Below are 18957 nucleotides of genomic sequence, written 5' to 3'. Positions count from 1 at the left end.
CCATACATTTTCTGACTACTGTAGGTGGTCAGTCATTGCGGATAGGAGAGTTTTTGAGTATGTTTTGAGTCCTCATTTGGCCTTTTTCCCCACCTCCTCAGTGCTATTGGGTAAAGCAGCATACTTAACCACAGCCTGGTGATGGAAGATATTTGTAAGGTCTTTGCTGGTAAAGCTGAGGATGAAACACAGTTTCTTTGGTGGTGCTTGGCTTGAATAAAGCAGTTTTTACCTAAACATTTCTGTGTTACTAGGTTGGCCCTTTGCAGGCTTCCAGGCAGAGGGGATCAGTTTGCAGGGGTTGAGCCTTCTAGATTCCCTGTCAAATTGTTCTACATCCAGTCTGTGACGTATGAGACTAAAAGGAAACCCATAGAACTTACTACTCTAGCCTACCTTGGGTCTCAAGGCCATCAACAATCTCTACTTTCCGGAGTATGTTGTGGTTTTGTTTTTTCCCTACACACAATGTCCTAGAATTCTAGTTGTACTTAGCAAGAAGAATAAGGAAAGTAGATCTAATTTAATTTACCTTTGTGGAAGCAGAAACCTAAGTTATTCTTTTGGATATACTAATTTAACTAACTCATTCTTATTTAAAACAACAACATAAAAATTTCAACTATCCACAGATCATATTCTAAAACAAAATCCTTGCTGAAGAAGAGAGATTGTAAGATAAAGTCCTACATTCTCAAAGCCCACCGTTGCTCTTAAAAGGAATACATACTCTGAATGTTCCATGATTTCAGAATGGGGGTTCACTCCATGCATTTCTTATTTCAATGCATGATCTGGAAAACGATGCATCTTCTTAAAGACGGCTTTATAGTCCAAAGTATGGTGTACTTACATAGGCTCCCCCACCTCACCCTGTGCCCAGCATAGAGAGATCTGTTGCAGCTAGAATCATACCTACCTTCCAGTGGTAACCGCCGCCGTATGGCCAGACGTTCCATTTTCCGCTGTGTCTCTGCTAGGCTAAAGAGAACTCCATATACATATTGGCGAGCTGACCGGAACAGGAGAGCAGCTGGAGGCAGCTCCATGTTACATTCATCCTCAATACAGACAGGGATTTTAATCTCACCCTAATAAGAAAATAGTTCAGGAAAAAGAAGAAAATGAATTCTTCAAGGTTTGTAGCAGAGCTGAAAATAACAAATAATGAACTGCAGTCTCTGGAGTCAAGACAGTAAATTTACTATTAGTATTCAGAAAGCTTTACCAATTAGAAGGAAGCTGTAAGAATCCCAGCTGAGTACAGCCACCTCATAAGCTAAATTCCATTTGTAAAGTCTCATATTTGATGGACTATATTGACTATCAGAGAGAATCAACCCTAGACATTTTGTTTGCTTGGTTTGGTTTTTTTGAGACAGAGTCTCACTGTGTAACTATTGATGGACTGGGACTTGCTGTGTAGACCAACTTAACCTGGAACTCAGAACTTCACCTGCCTTTACCTCCAGATTGCTGGTATTAAGAGCTTGTACCACCATGGCGGGTTTAGACATTCTGTGGGTAATTTGTGTGTTAAGACCAGAGAAGAACAACAGGTATGCAGAAATAGAGGCAGGGATAACGGACAAAAGAGCAAGATCTCTTCTTAGACGGTGCCTTCAGAACCACAGTCTATTAACTTAGCACATTACTTATTTCAAAATCTTTTCCATTATTATTATTATATTGATTTTTTTTCAATACTGGGTTTCTCTATGTAGCTTTGGCTGTCCTGGAGCTTGCTCTGTAGACCAGGCTGGCCTTGAACTCACAGGTGATGGGATTAAAGGCATGTGCCACCACCACAAGGCATTATTTTTTAATGATTTTTTTCATTTATTTTACATACTGACCACAGTTTCCCCTCCTTCCTTTTTCCCATTCTCTCCTCCCACCTCTCTTCTGCCCCCTTCCATCCACAAATCTTACAATTTAAACTTCTCTCTTGGAGTCCTTTATTTGTTTTACTGCTTAGTCACAATTCCTACTAATATCACCTTTTCTGAGGCCCTTAACGCAAAGAAGTGCACAGACATACACAGTTTCCTTTTCCCTCTTGAGGTACAATGACCAGAGGGCTAGGGAAATAACAATGCTAGAGTGCCTGTTTCGCAGGTGTGAGACGCTAGGTTCGATCCTTAGGATTGTTCTCCCTGCATAAAAATACCAATTCTCCGACCTTTCTCTGCTGCTTCTGTAACTCAGTAACTATGAGATCCTGTAGAGCAGTATCTGGGAGGTGGATATGGGTGCACTCTCTCACCTTAGTAAGGACATGGTAAATGTATGGATACATAAGACCCCTTCGGTGTCTGTGTTCAGCAACTCTCAAGACTTCTGGAGCTACTGGAGGTAAAGGTGGAATGGTGATGTCCATGTGGTTCCTTGTAGACATAGATAACAGAGATGGGATGTGAGGTTCGCTATCACTTATGCTAGGTTCTGAAGCTCCAGCATCAGCAGGCTGTACCCAAGACCCTCTGTCACCACTGGAATCTTCCCATCCAGGCTGTTGTGGAAGTGCTTCTGGGATGTGACTAAAAAATTCATAAACAGCAGAAGACAGAAAAGGAGGTTGATAAAAATATTTCCACTCAAGATATCTAGCCTGATCCCAAGGACTCCGAGAAACCCTCAAGATACTGGATTAGGACTGGACATTGACATCTTCCTCTCAGCGGTCATCACTGTCCCCTGGTCTCCTTCACCTGACACAGACCAAAGACTCCAAAGTCATGGAAGTCACTCTGGATCCTGTCTAGAGTCTACCCATAGTCTAAGAAAATAATTAAAATTATGATCTCAAAGTAGCTCTGAATGTCTTTAGAGGAAGACTCTAAAAACAGTCAAACCAGTATATGAGACCTATCTTCATTACTAAGGAACTGTTCCAATATTTCAACTATATAAATTCTTTATCCTTCAATCTATGTTCCTCACAAACTGAAAAACAACAGACATGCTATGTAGCACATTCACGTTAGGATTTCCTAAGCAACTGCCTTTTCTATATGACCTAGATATTTAAAACTTACCACCTGCAGAAGGCCAAAGGGCAGACTAATGAAAGGAAGCCAAGAACATCCACTTCTCTCAATTTTTTCTGAAATCTTTTCTTCTGGTTGTTTACACAGATACTTACTCAGAACTGGCTCCATTTGCCTCATCAGCATCAGAGGAAGAGGAGTGGGAAGAATCTGGTCCCAAAGGAGGTGAAGTTTTGGAAGGCAGGCAGTTAGGAAACTGGGGTGCTGAAGAGTCATAAGAAACAGCCCAGTTGTTAAAGGAACTGTCCTGTAGCATGGGATCCTCAGGAAAAGCGTGGGGTTCCCCCACACCATGAGGGAAGAGAAGAGGCGAGTTGGGTCCCACTGGAAATGGTGGAGGATATTTCACTTTCTGGGGCACCTGGCGAGGAAACTAAAGGATAAAACAGATGGGAAAGATATTTAACATTTTACCAGGACGCAGGATGGTTCCCTCAGAAGCTGCAGCAGAGTAGATGATAGCAATAGTAGGAACTGTTGAAGTACGAATACCTACTGAAAATATTTAGAAATAATTTTGATAGTGGTATCTGAATAGAATTTATCAGAGTCAGGAAAATCAACCAAACTAGATCTCTGGGACTGATGGAGCATGTGATCAAGCCGGACTCTCTGAACATGTTGGACAAGGAGGGCTGACTGAGAAGCCAAGGACAATGGTACCGGGTTTTGATCCTACTGCATGAACTGGCTTTGTGGGAGCCTAGTCTGTTTGGATGCTCACCTTCCTAGACCTGGATGGATTGGGGAGGACCTTGGACTTCCCACAGGGCAGGGAACCCTGACTGCTCTTTGGACTGGAGAGGGAGGGGGAGGAAAATGGGAGGAGGTGGAAATTTTTAAGTAAAAATAAAAAAAAATATTTTATGACATTATCTAACCTATGTATCTAATGCCTTAGTGATTACTAATTTGGAAGCTATCTTTCTGTAGTCTTCTAGCCTCAAGGTACAAAATGATATAGGTATACGGCATGCATGGTCTAATTAACACTGAATCAGCCTAACAGCTCAATTTAGAGTGAGCTTAAGTCTAAGGTAAGCAAGTGATCTTAATCCCCTTAATGAACATGTAACAAACAAGACTTACCACTGGCTTTCCAGTAGAAATAGGGCCCATTTGATTCCGTGGAAGAGGAGGATTTCCAAGCCGATTATTTCGAAAGCCTGAAGCCAAGAAAAGTTCTATGCTTCAGCCAATCCTAAACATTTTGCCATATTTAGTACATCCTGTTAAACCATCATTGCATTAAAAACCTGTTATAAAGTTATACTTTATGATCTGAGGATGTGGAACAGCGGTAGGGCACTTGCCTTGCATGCACGGAGCCACAGGTTAGATCCCTAGCACCACAAAAAGTTATAATTAATTGACCAGCTACTATGGGCTATTCCACGAATCTGTCTTTTTGTTCTTGTGGGATTTCCTTACACAGTCTTGATATCCTCAAGATATCTAAGCTGGGCCCTTGAGCCTGAGATTATGTACCGGTGTGTCCACAAGCTATTTTTTGGATGGCATGTTCAATATTAATTCCTTTGAACTGAGTTCACAGTTTACTTTGATAAACATGCCAAATTTATAGTAGCAGCAATTAATCCTAGTTTTTCCATCAAGAAAGTAAGCGGCATGAAGGTTCTGTGATGAGATAGCATCTGGCGGCTGTGATACTGGTGGAATGGATACAGGGCACGCCCAGGCCGGGGATCCTATATAAAGTATTTAATACAGTAACAACCCTATGTAATAGGTATTGGGAGCCATGTTTCATACAAAAGTGAAATGACGAGATCACTCAGCTACTAAGCAACAGAAGTCAAATTCAAAACTGAGCTTGCTAACAAAGACAGGGCTATTTTTACATATACCAGGTCACAATGAGGGTTAGTAGTAGAAGAAGCCCAAGCTAAGGAAATGGCATTATCCCCACACCTAGAAATGTGAAAAGGCAGGACACAGGCAGAAACAAGGGATTCCACTCTTGGCCCTAAGGGATAAACTCAATTGAACAGCAGCTGGAAGCCTTACCTAGAAAGGAAGGACCCACTGGCAGTGAAGAGATTTTGGTTGTGACTGAATAGTACTCAACTGCTTTCTTGAATCGTTCTATTTTGTCTTCTGTCCTAGACTGGATGTTGGAACATCAGATTTTCAGAAAAAGAAACAACATGACAGTGTCTTTTTCATACAATGTATACATTGGAAGTCAAAATGACAACAGGAATAAAATATTTAGAAACCCAAAAGAGTACAAGATTAGGTAGGGAAAAAGCAATAATCCCAGCACTGGGGAGGCAGAGGCAGGCAGATCTCTATGAGTTTGAGGCCAGCCTGGTCTACATGGTCAGTTCCAGGAAAGCCAGAGCTACAGTGAATCCCTGTCTCAAAAACAACAACAAAAAGCCCCACCCTTTCCCCCCCAAACCCACTGAACTCCAATCCTAGTTCCTGACCTGTGGCCTTGAACACTTTTATAAGTAAATCCCCTTTGCCAGTCCTTCCTCCCTTCCTCTTCATCTGCAAACCACAAGCCTAATTCGGGACTAAGGTCGCGAACTAACTCTGTTCCTAAGACACTGCCTAGATAAGTCCCTTCCTCCTTTTCCCATCATCCCTTTCCTCAACCCCCCCCCCCCCACTTATTCCTCCCCCTGCTGTAGCTATCTCCACAGGCAAAGGCCTAGTTCCAGATCTGTGGCCTTCGAACCCACTTTTATCAAGAACCATCTTTGACTGGCTTTTTTCTCTCCTGTCCTTGCCTCTGTCCACTGTCATCTTGGCACCCACAGGCCTGACTCCAGAGCCATGGTTTGGGATCTTAGGGTTTCCATTGCTGTGTTTGATAAGACACTGTGACCAAAACCAGCTTGGGAGGAGAGGGTTCACTTCATCTTATAAATCTCAAGTCATACTCCATCAATGAGGGAAATCAGGGCAGGAACTCAAGGCAGGAATCTGGAAGCAGGAGCTGATGCAGAAGCCACGGAAGAGTACGGTTACTGGCTTGTTCCTCATGGGTTATTCAGCCTGCTTTCTTATAGAACTCAGGACCACCAGCCCAGGGGGATGGCACTACCCACAGTGATCTGGGACCTCTCACATCAATAATCAATCAAGAAAAGCACCACAGGTTTGCCCAGAGGCCAATGTGGTAGGAACATTTTCTTAACTGAGGTTCCTTCAGTTAATGACTCCAGCTTGGGCCAAGTTGACATAAAACTAGTTAGGGCAATTAACCCCTTTTCAACTTGACAAATGCATCACTGTTAAACCATAACCTTTCCTTTCTTGCTCATCCCCAAGATGTCATATTAATGTTAACATCACAATATAAAACACACTTAATTTTAAAAATCTCTTAAAATATTCAAGGTCTTTGAAAACATTCAAACCCCCTCCAAGATATGAAAACCCTCTCTAAAATATCCAAACCCTCTCCAAAATATCCAAAGTCTCTTCAAATAGCCAAAGTCTCCTAACCATGAGCTCCTTTTTAATTTTTGAAAGATATACCTTTCTTTGAATTTTATTTTTGTTCACACACATGTGCACGAGCATGACAAAGCATGCATATGGAGGACAACCTTTAAGAGTCACTTCTCTCCTTCCACGGTGGGCTCTGGGGATCAAACTCAAGTCAGGCTTTCACGCAAGGGCTATTACTCAATAAGCCATTTTGCCAGCCCTTGTGAATCCTTTTAAAGAAGAAACTTTCAGTCTGATAATCCTATGTATTTTTAAAGGTTAATTATTTTGATTTTATGTGTATGGGTGTTTTGCCTGCATCTATGCCTGTGAACCACACGTATGCAGTACCAATGGAGGCTAGACTGTGCTGTTGGATCGTATGAAACTGAACCTGGAGTTAGCTCTCATGTGGGTGCTGGGAACTCAGTCCAGGTATTCTGTGAGAACAACGTCTTTACCACGGAGCCATCTCTCTATCCCCTGTATATTTTTTTAGAGTCTATTTAATTAATTTATACCCTCATTTTTATTATTTCTTGATAGCTGCTGTATTTGGGTTCTTTATTCAAGATCACTGATTTTCTAATAAAATATTACATTTTTTATTTAGTGTGTGTATGCACACGTGAAGGTGAGGGCACAACTTGCAACAATCAGTTCTCTCCTTCATCACGAGTTGCAGTGATTGAACTAAGTTCCCTGGACTTGACAGAAAATGTCTTTATACATTGAGTCATCTTGCAAGCTCTCTGATTTTTTTTTTAATGTGAGCATGTATAGCTATACATTTTACTCTTAGGACAAACAGATGGATCCCATACATTCTAGTATGTTCTATTTTTTCATTTGATTCTAGAAATTTTCAATTTTCTCTCATTTATTCGATGACACAAATATATTGTTTAGCTGTCGAGTATCTGTGGATTTTCTGTTGATTCCTAGTTTTATGCCACTGTTGTCTGATAAGATACAGGAAATTATTTCTGATTTTAATTTGTTAAATATTGCGTTTCTGCCTATAATGTGGCCAATTTTAGATAAGGCCCCATGTGGCAGTGAGAAGAATGTACTTTATCTGTTGGGTGGAAGAGTCTGTAGGTATCTGTTCATTTGATCTGTGGTATAATTTTGTTCTGAAGTGTCTTTGCAGATTTTTAATTAGGAAGAACTCCCTAGGCATAAGAGTGGGCTATTGAACTCTCCCACTGCTGTTGAATTAGAACCTAGTTGTATGTGTTATGCCTTTTAATGTTTATTTTATGAAATTTGGGTTCCCATGATTTTTTTAAAATTATGTTCTTCTAATTCCCTGTTACTTTTATTATCACATTGTGGTCTTCTTTATCTCTCCTGATTAGTTTTGGTTTGATATCTACTTTATCAGGTATGAGAATTGCTATATCAATTTATTTACAGCTTCTAATTTAGTATCTAGCCTTTGACTTTCAGCCTTTCCTTGTTATATGAGATTCTTAGAGTTAGTAGATAGTTGATTCTTCTTTTTTTGATCCTGTCAGATAGTCTCTGTCTTTTAACCAATGAGTTAAGACCACTGCAATAGAAAAGAATTTTGTTAAGTTGGGTGGTGGTACGCTCCTTTAATCCCAGCATTCAGAAGGGCGGGTGGATCTCTGTGAGTTTGAGGCCAGCCTGGTCTAGAGAGTAAGTTTCAGGACAGCCAGGAATGTTATACATAGAGAAACCCTGTCTTGAAAGACAAACAAACAAACAAACAAACAAAAGGCCAAAAAAGAGTTTGTTTTCTATTATTTCTGACTTGTTTGTCATTGTTGTTCTGGTTATTGGCAGTTTTGATCTTTCTCTCTGGTAGTATAGATATTTGCTTGCTTAATGTGTTAGACATGGCTGAGGCCCCAGTTCTGTTCTGTTCATCTACTGTTTTCATGAAATACATTGTTTTCTGTGTTCTCACGTGTGAAATTTTCTTTCTTCTTAAACTCTGCACGGTATTCCTTTAAGAATTTTCTGCAGTGCTGGTTTAGTGGACATGAATTGCCTTAATCTGTGACTGTATTAAAAAATATTTCTCCATCTATTTAATAGATAATTTTGTCGAGTATAACAATCTTTTTTTCTCTCTCTCTCTTTTTGAGTATAGCAATCTTGATTGACAATAGTTTCCTTTCAATGTTTGTGACATATCATTCCAGCTGGTAATTTAGAATTCAGTTCTCCTGGCTTTCAGGGTTGCTGATGACAAGTCAGACTTTATTCTGGGGTTTCTGCCTCCATATACTACTTTGTGTTTTTTTTTCTTTATAGCATTTAATACTATTCCTTAGCTTTGTATATTTGACATCTTGATTATACCATGCAGAGTTTCTCCTTTATTTGTATATATTTGGGGCTCCACACACTTCTTGTGTTTGGATGTTTATTTCTTTGTTCATGAAATTCTTTGCTATAATTTAACAGAATATGTTGTGTAAGCCATTTGATTTTACTTCAGCCTCTTCTCTGCCATAAATTCTTCTTTGATTTCTTGAGTATATTCCAGTCTTACTCAAAGTTTTGGTCATATTCATTGATTTTTCTTTTTATTTATATACGCTTGTATATATCATTGCCTGGACACCGTCCTCCATCCCTGAGATTTGTTTTTCTTCTTGGTCTTGTCTGTTGATGTCTTCTTCTGTGTTTTTAATATAAGTGACTGTATCTTTCCATTTCCAAAATAATTGTTTGGTTCTTTTAAAGCATCTTGATTTGGTAAATCTGTTCTCCATGATTTAAATTTTTCCTCTCAGTTACTGATTCTTTCATCAACTTTGGTTCTTGAATAGACTTTGTAATTGTTTTTGTCTGTGTTTTGAATTAAATTCCATATTTTTATTCAAGTCCTCTAATTGGTTGTTGATCCTTTCAAAATGTAAGACTGTAAAATTGTTTTCTGGCATTTCAGGTAACTCATCTTCTTTTTCCCCATGTTTGAAGATCTTTGTGGAGATGTTGTAGTAGACTGTTAGCTCATGTTTATTTCCTTATTGTAATTTACATAGCTGTTGGCCTATGTACATTCACCAGTTTGTACTTTTTTCCTTCTACTATTATGTTTCTCTCTCTCTCTCTCTCTCTCTCTCTCTCTCTCTCTCTCTCTGTGTGTGTGTGTGTGTGTGTGTGTGTGTGCGTGTACACGCACGCTGCATCCGAGTGTACAGGTGTGCACACTCAATTATATATATGTGAAATCCATAGGAGGATATCTGGTATCTTTCTTTATCACTCTCTGCCTTATTGCCTTGAAACAGCATCTTTCATTGAACCACAAGTTGGCAGTTTTGGTTTGTCTGGGTGGCCAGTGAGCTCCCAGGATTCGCCTGTCTCTGTTGCTCCCTTACCCATACTGGGGTTCCAAGCACATGCAGCCATTCCTAGAATTATTACGTGGATGCTAGGGATCCGAACTATGCTTCTCATGCTTGTGCAGTGGATGCTTGACTTGCTGCCATCTTCTTGGCCCCTGATTGTTTTCTTTTATATCAGTCTTCCTGGTGGGTTGGACAACCCATGGGAACTTATGAAAATCAACTGCAGTAAAAATCAGGACAGTTTGTCAGAAGACTCAGTTTGCTTCAAGAAATCATACTGTGCTCTTGAATTATTTTTCCAGAGGTTTGGAGATAGGTGTACTAGGGTCCCAGTTGTGAAACAGGTAACGTATTCAAGTAGTGCAGTAGGGCATTCATGAGATAGAGTGTAAAAGACGATAAAGTAAGAATGAGAAGAAAAGTATCTGGGTTAGAGGTATGGAGGAGTAGAGAGAAGAAACAGCTACAATTTACCAAACTATCAAGACAAAAAAAAACCTAAATAACATTTATGCCAGGCGGTGGTGGCACACGCCTTTAATCCCAGCACTCGGGAGGCAGAGACAGGTGGATCTCTGTGAGTTCAAGGCCAGCCTGGTCTAAAGAGCTAGTTCCAGGACAGGAACCAAAGCTACACAGAGAAAGCTTGTCTCAAAAAACAAACAAAAACAAAACAAAACAACTTACCAAAGTATACATGTTAAGAGTCTAAAAGTTAGGAAAGGAATTTTAAAAAAATACATATATATTTCGGTATGTATACATAAAGAAACTAGAAATAAAAAGTTAAAAAATTGAAAGTATATAATTACAAAAGCAATAAACTGTCATAGAAGGTATTAACTTCTCAGTCAAAGCTTCTTTCTGGTTTAGAGAGTCTGTCCTCTGTGTTTCCCTTAGATATGCCAGGCGGTCAACTTCCTGTGAAGAATACAGCTCCTCCTGCTGTGGACAAGGTGATAGAAGCTGAGAACTCTCAGCTTTCCAGTTTCTCTCTTTCTTTCTTTCTTTCTTTCTTTCTTTCTTTCTTTCTTTCTTTCTTTTCTTTTCTTTCTTTCTTTTTTTCTGTTTTTTTTTTCCTTCAGTTTTTCGAGACAGGGTTTCTCTGAAGCTTTTGGTTCCTGTCCTGGAACTAGCTCTTGTAGACCAGGCTGGCCTTGAACTCACAGAGATCCGCCTGCCTCTGCCTCCTGAGTGCTGGGATTAAAGGCGTGTGCCACCAACGCCCAGCTAGCTTTCCAGTTTCTAAGGCTCAGGATGCTCAGTTTGGTGTCTGTCACTCCAGTTCTGAAGCCATAGCGGTTTTTGCACTCTGTCTTCCTTTTTCCTGTGGTCCAGGGAATCTCTTGCTCTGATGGCTGCTGGGGCCATCATTGGAAGCAGACGGACGGGCAAAGTTGGGCATCAGAAAAGGAGCAGCTCCTCTTAGTCTTGGAGTCTTCTCTGCCTGTCTCTCATATATTCAGCTTCTGCAGACTCTATTCCCTACATGGTTTCCTGTTCTGTATCTGCACAGCTCTGCCAGTGCCAAGGCACATGCTGAATTCTGCCTCCTGATAGCATCCATTTCTCTGCATCTTCCAAGGGCTCTGTCCCTGGTTCTGTGCTCAGATTAAAGGCATGCACCACTATGCCTGGCAGGCTAAAACAGTTTTCTTTGCCATTGCAGGATTTCTTTTCTCTGCTTTTTTCTCTGTTTGGTTTTTGGTTCCTTGCACTTCCTTCATGGACTTCTGAAGCACTTTATTTGTCTCTTGGAGATAAAAATCTATTTTTTCTGACTTTAGCTCTCTTCTTGACTGATTCACTCTAATACAGCTTCTAAGCTGCCACATGGTCCACAAGTCCCAAGCATACTCATTAAAAAGAGTCATGTTGCCCTTCCTCTTGGTTTGTATTTTGGGCACAGAATCTCATTCTGTAGCCTATCCTAGTTCAGAATTTACTATGAAGTTTAAGCTGGCCTCAAACTCATGACCCTTCTTCCTCAGACTCTAGATCGGGGTATTCTAGGTATGTATTACCATGTTACACTAAGTATATCCAATCTGTTTTAATACCTGTACATTTCTACAGTTGATACTATATGTATAAGTTTTACTCTGATGTTTATTATACTAATTTAATGATGTCTGAATGGTTCCATATTTTATTATTGTGAATATATCATACTCATATAATTACTTCCATAATATCTGACATTTATGTTATTTTTCAAATTTGAATATGAGAAATTATAAACAAACACGTACACTGTCCATTTAATTTTTAGTTGGATTGTGGATTACACCCTTAGAGAAATACCATAAAAATGAAATTCTTCGTTCAAAAAGCATGAACATTAAAACCAAAATCAGTTAAATATCCAAAATCAGAATGTGACACAGTTACATATGCACTGGAAAGGCTAAAATTAAGGACAAATAATATTAAACAATGATAAGGACATGAAATAACTGAAACTATCACATTGGTATTGGGACTGTGCATTGATACAGTTTGTAATATAGTTTAGCAGCCTCTTACAAAATCGAACACATGTACCATAGGGTACTGCAACCCTACCCAAGAGCAATGAGTGTGTCTATCTACCAAAAAGCACAAAACTCTTCATAACAGTTTTAGTCATCTTTTTCTCAAACTGAATTCAAATGTATAGCTATAGAAAATGGATTGCTTGGGGAACCATCAAAAATGGAATATGATAAAATGGGAAGAAACAAAGAAATGTTTATCTTCTCATCATGACCATAAATCAAAACTACTTTGAAATCTCATCTTACACCTAACAAAATGACTAAACCCAATAAAACAAGTGACAGCCTGTGCTGGCAAGAATGTAGAGTAAAGGAACACTCATCCATTCCTGGTGGGAGTGCAAACTTGTACAACCACAACATAAATCAGTGTGGCGGTTCCTTGGGAAGCTGGGACTAAATCTACCTCAAGATCCAGCTATACTACTCTTGGGCATATACCCAAAACTCTGTGTCTACTACAGAGACACTTGTTCATCCATGTTCATTGTTGCTCTATTCTTTTTTTTAAGATTTATTTATTATGTATGCAACATCAGCCTCCATGTTCGCCAGAAAAGGACACCAGATCTCATTATAGAGGGCTTTGAGCCATAATGAGGTTGCTGGGAATTGAACTCAGGTCCTCTGGAAGAGCAGTCAGTGCTCTTAACCTCTGAGCCATCTCTCCAGCCCATCACTCTATCCTTGACAGTCAGAAATTAGAAACAGTCTAGATGTCCATAAACAGGTAAATTTATAAAGAAAATGTGCTACAATTTACACAATAGAATAACATTCATCTGTTAAGAAAAGTGAAATTATAAAATTGGCAGTTAAATAGATGGAGTTAGAAAAAAATCATATTGAGTGAGGTAATCCAGACATGGCCCTCTACACCTAATCAAGAAGCCGGTATTTCAGGCTATATTCCCATTATGTTTTATTTTATATGTTGATATTAGCTTCTAAGCTTCCAATATATGTGTTACAATCTGAATAACTAGAGGTTAGGTACATAGTAAGGGACCATGTGGGGAGGAAAGGATCTCTAAGAAAAGGGAAATAGAAATAGAATACTGTTGGGAAACTATAATAGGAGGGTTAAATGGGGGGCATGGGAGAGAGGGTGAAGAAGGGAATACGGTGAGGGACAACTGACACGGAAGGCCTTTTGAAAAGCTATATGGAAACCTACTGCTGTACACGCTTCCTAAAATATACACAAATATGAGAAGAATCTGAATGGTGTCACCAAATAGTAAGGGGCAGGATGCCCCAGCTAGACATATTATGCCATCTTGTAAAACCTCTAGTGCCAGGAATGGGTTAAATCCTGTTGAGCTATTTACCAAAGGGGTTCGCAAACATCACAGGCCATTGCAATGCTATTGGTTCTCTCCACAACATGATGGTAAGGAAGGCCCTATTGCTGAAGACAACACTTACTTATGTAATAGAACAACAGGGTAGCCAAGCTGGTGCCTAACTGGAAGCTTCACATACACTGATTAGTGTTTATGGTGTTAGGCATTACTCTGCTTGCTACTGGAGTAGAGAGGTAAACATAGATACCACCTAGCTATAAACCCTGTGGCCTGCAACAGTGCCTGTCAAAGACACTGTTATAACAGCAGCTCAAAATTTATGGGATTAACTACTAATTTGCTAAAACATTGGATTTAAGGCCCACTCCGTGAGATGGAACTCATACCTGACACTGCTGTAGTGGCCAGAACCTGAGACAAGATAGGCAGTGGGCCTGGGGGAAACCTAGTGCTATTATTTTTGCTAAAGGAACATGAAAAAAAATGCCCCCTAATGACATACTGCTATACCTATAGATCCATGTGTTTGCTCAGTCATCATCAGAGAAGCTTATTCTTGAAGTAGATGAAAATGATCAGAGACCCACAATTGGACAATGTGCAGACATTGAGAGACTTTGGATGGGATGTCTTTATCACCGCCCCCAGCTCAGGGCTCAGAAAGACATGCAGAAGTGAGGGTCAAAAGATTGTAAGAGCCAAAGGTAATGGGTAACTCCAAGGAAATTCTGGGTATCTTCAAGACACAACAGGGCTGATGCAACAGGGCATGAATGCAAAGAGACTGTGGAAGCACGCACAGGTTCAGGCCAACAGGTGGGTCTCAGCATGAGAGGGAAACATGGACACGTGCTCCTACTCCTAACCAAGAAGCAAGTATCTCTGGCTGCTTTCCCATCATCAATACATAAGAATACCCAGTTCACCAAACACTAATTCTGAAAGGTAAGTATATTGATCCAGGAGTGAAATGAGCATTTCTTGTTCTTTTGATAGTCCATGGTAAGGACACAATGCAGAATCTAACCCGAAACTATTCACTCCAGACTATTCTAGCCTGAGGAATGACTAAAGACTTTTAGAAACTAAGAGGGCGTACAGAAATTCCATTTTTCTTGTTCTTTTCCCCCTTCTGTTCCTTTTAAGGCCAGCTTGAATCAAACCTCTGGCAGTAGAACGAATGGGGAAATAGCAGAAACTGAGATGGAATGACAAAACCTTCCTCTTTGATCAAAAAAGCAACACTATGTTATGTAATTTTCTCTTCAGTCCTACTACATGCCCCTAGTCATGGGCCTAGTCACAAAAGCATTGGGGAATTAATGTTCTGACTTTAGGGCAGAATGATTGAAAACGGAGTGCCTCAACAAAACAAAGCCACAAACTTGTTTCTAAAGAGCTGAGTTCACCACTGAACTGCAAGTGCACATAGCTGACAAAAGCCAGCGGAACATGGACTCTATGAATTGAATTACAAACAACACCAAAACAAACAGTGCAATAACTGCCACCAACACATACCTTTAGTAATAACTTTAATATTAACAGTCTTAGGTCTCTGATCAAAAGACACCCGATGCTTTAGAGTAAAAGGATTGACAAAAGTACTCCAATCAAAAAGGAGCAGGAAGCAAGTAGGCATGGCTATCCTAATATCTGACTAAACAGACTTCAAACTAAAACTAATCAGAAGAGATACAAAGGGACGCTTCATTCTAATCAAGGGAACAGTTAACCAAGAAGACATTACTATCCTAAACATACACGCACCAAACTCTGGTGCACCCAATTCCATAGGATGATATACTACTAGAATTAAAGACATAGATGACTTCAATCCTCTACTTTCTCCAATAGACAGGTCATCTAGACAAAAAAAATAAATAGAGAAACATAAGAATTAACTGACATCATATATCAGATGAACTTAAATATCTACAGAATATTCTACCCAAACACCAAAGGATACAGATTCTACTCAGAAGCACAAGAAAGTCTCTTTAAAGTAGCCCTCATCGTGGGACACAAAAGAAATGTTTACAAATTCAGAATAATTGAACTGACTCAGTGTATTCTATCTAACCATAATGTATTAAAACTTGAAATCCACATCAAACAAATTTCTGGTAAGGACACAAAATCATAGAGGTTCAACAACTCATCACAGAATGATAAATAGGTCAAAGAAGAATTCAAAAAAGAAAGAAAAAATATTCTGGAACAAAATGAAAACACAATAAAACCTCTGGGAAACATTAAAAAGCAGTTCTGTGAGGAAGATTTATAGCCCTAAGTGCACGTGTTAATAAATGAGAAAAAAAAACTGGGTATGGCAGGCCACACCTTTAATCCCAGAACTCAGGAGGCAGATTCCTGTGAGTTCAAGGACAGCCTGGTCTACACAGCTGGTTTCAGGACAGCCAGAGATACACAGGGAGACCCTGTCTCAAAACAACTACATCTAATCAAAATGAGCACAAATAAATAACTCGATGGTGCAACTCAAGACTTGTGAGAAACAAGAACAAAGCAAATCGAAATCCAACCCATGGTAAGAAATAAAAAATAATCAGAGTAGATCCCTAAGGAAAAGGAGGCAGAAAGACTGTAAGAGCCAGAGAGGATGAAGGGACACCAAGGAAACAAGACCTTCTAAATCAACATGAGCAAAGCTCATATGAACTCAAAGAGACTGAAGCAGCAACCACAGGGCCTGCACGGGTCTGCACCACAGCCTCTGTGTGTATATATTACAGCTTCCACTTTAGTGTTTTTATGGGACTCCAGAGGGGGAAATAAGCGAGTCACTGATTCTTGTGCCTTCTCTTGGGCTTTTTTTCTTATTTGTTTTATACAATTCCAATGAGTTAGTTTCTGTTTTATCTTATTTTATTATTATCCCTTAGATGCCAGTTTATTTTCTAATGATAGACATACAGGGAGTGGGACAGATGGGAGGGAACGTGGGAAGGAATTGAAGGGAGTAGAGGGAAGAGAAACCATAATCAGGATATATCATGTGAGAAAAAGAAAATGATATGAAGAATCAATGAATCTAAGATCTAGTCTTTTGTGACAATAAACAAGATTGACAGATTCCTGACCCAACTAACCAAAAGAAAGAAAAAGAGGACCCAAATTAACAGAATCAGTAATGAACAAGGAAACATTACAACAATATTATAAGGGAATATTTTAAAAACCTGTACTCTGTTAAGCTGAAATCCCTAAAAGAAATGGGCAAATTTCTAGACTCAGACAAACTACCAACCAGTTAAACCACTAAACAGAGCCATAACAAATGAGAAAATTGAAATAATCATAAAAGGTCTTCCAACTAGAATAAATCCAGGTCCAGATGGATTCAGAGCAGAAATCTACCAGACTTTCAAAGATCTATAAACAATCTTAAACTATTAAGGAAAGAATGGAAAGAAGGAAGAAAGGGAGGGAGGGAGGAAGGGAAGGAAACAGGCACTCCCAAAGTCCTTCTATGAAGCCAGTATCACTCTAATACCAAAGTCAGCCAAAGACACAACAAAGAAGAGAACTACAGGTCAATAGCTCTGGTGCACACAGATTCAAAAGTGCTCAATGAAACACTTACACACAAAACACAGACATATAGCAAAAGGATTATACAACATGACCAAATTGGCTTTATCTCTGAGATGCAAGGATGGATCAACATATGCAAGTCAACAAATATTAATAAATAAATAATATAAACTGATGTATAGACAAAAACCACATAATCATCTCAATAAAAAGGCTTTTGACAAAATGCCTTCATGATAAATGTCCTAGAGAGAGCAAGACTAGAGGAAACATACCTCAACATAATAAAAACTACATGAGAAATTCACAGTCAACATAGTCGTAAATGGAGAAAAACTTGATATAATACCACTGAAATCAGGAAATGTCCACACTCCTATTCAATATAGTGTTCAAAGTAGTAGCTAGAGCAGTAAGGAAATTAAAGGATCCAAATAGGAAGTCAAACTATTCTTATTTGTAGAAGACATAAGAGATCACAAAAATTCTAATCAGAAAACTTCTAGAAACAAGAAACAATTTCAACAACATGGCAGTTTGCAAAAGCAACTTGCATAAATTAAAAGTCTTTCTACACACCAACAAAAACATATGTAAAAAGAGATTGAGGACACACTCCCATTTACAACAACATCAATGATACCTAGGAATAAACCTAACCAAAGATGTGAAGGAGTCCTACGATGAAAACTTTAAACATCCGAAGAAAGAGAAAAAGATACTACAAGAAAATAGAAAGACACCCTATCCTCGTGGGTTGATAGAATATTATAAAAATGACCATCATAGCAAAAGCCATGTATGCAATCCTGATCAAAATCTCCATCTCATTCTTTACAGGAATAGAAAAAATTATCCTAAAATTCATATGGAATCGCACACACAAAAAAATCCCAGACAGTCAAAACAATCCTGAGCTAAAAGAACAATACTGGTGGGGGCTGGAGAGATGGCTCAGAGGTTAAGAGCACTGACTGCTCTTGCAGAGGTCCTGAGTTCAATTCCCAGCAACCACATGGTGGCTCACAACCATCTATAATGAGATCTGGTGCCCTCTTCTGGCATGTAAGCATACATGGAGGAATGTTGTATACATAATAAATGAATAAATCTTTTAGAAAAATAAATGCTGTACTTTGAAAGATAAGAACTTTTTTTAAAAAAAAAAGAACAAAACTGGTAAGCTTACCATTCCAGTTCTCAAGCTATAGTACAGAGCCATAGTAATAAAAACAATATGGAGCTGGCACCATTGGAACAAAATCCAAGTCCCAAATATGAGTATACATTACTACAACAAAAATATACACTGGAGAGAAGAAAGCACCTTCAACAAATGGTGCTGGGAAACTGAATGTCCACATGCAGAACAATGAAATTTGACCCATATCTATTACCTTGCAGGAGACTAGCTCCAACTGAATAAAAACACCTAACCATGAAACCTGAAACCGCTAGGAGAAAACATAGCCAGTACTCTATATGAAATCGGTGTGTAGGAAAGGACTTCCTGAATAAGATATCATTTACTCGGGAATTAATGCCAAGAGTTGACACATAGGACTTCACAAAACCAAACAACATCTGTACAGCTAAAGGAACAATCAAGTGAGGAAGAAGTCCACACAGTGGGGGAAGAATCTGACGGCAGATTAATAGCCGGAATACGTAAAGAATTCGAAAGCTAAAAATACATCTCCCATATGAA

At 39.2% G+C, this 18957-nt stretch overlaps 1 protein-coding gene across 3 annotated transcripts in view; it reads right to left on the bottom strand.

Moving 5' to 3' along the window:
- The window catches only part of LOC121445327 (constitutive coactivator of PPAR-gamma-like protein 2), a 131778-nt gene that overhangs the window by 52541 nt on the left and 60280 nt on the right, over window positions 1–18957 (bottom strand). For 2 of the 3 annotated variants that reach the window (XM_041647397.1, XM_041647400.1), the window contains exons 5-9: window positions 5079–5178; window positions 4140–4216; window positions 3146–3423; window positions 2267–2540; window positions 920–1091 (exon numbers count right to left, since the gene is read on the bottom strand). In XM_041647397.1, coding sequence (XP_041503331.1) covers window positions 920–1091; window positions 2267–2540; window positions 3146–3423; window positions 4140–4216; window positions 5079–5178 — 901 coding nt within the window. Of the gene's footprint in view, window positions 1–919; window positions 1092–2266; window positions 2541–3145; window positions 3424–4139; window positions 4217–5078; window positions 5179–18957 lie in introns of those variants that run through there. The other variant, XM_041647398.1, reaches the window with a different exon arrangement.

Source organism: Microtus oregoni, unplaced genomic scaffold (genome assembly GCF_018167655.1).
Source record: "Microtus oregoni isolate MIOR12 unplaced genomic scaffold, Mior012 000175F_ref0000477, whole genome shotgun sequence".
NCBI classification, from domain to species: Eukaryota; Metazoa; Chordata; class Mammalia; order Rodentia; family Cricetidae; genus Microtus; species Microtus oregoni.
This window is presented reverse-complemented; position numbering and strand designations above follow the sequence as displayed.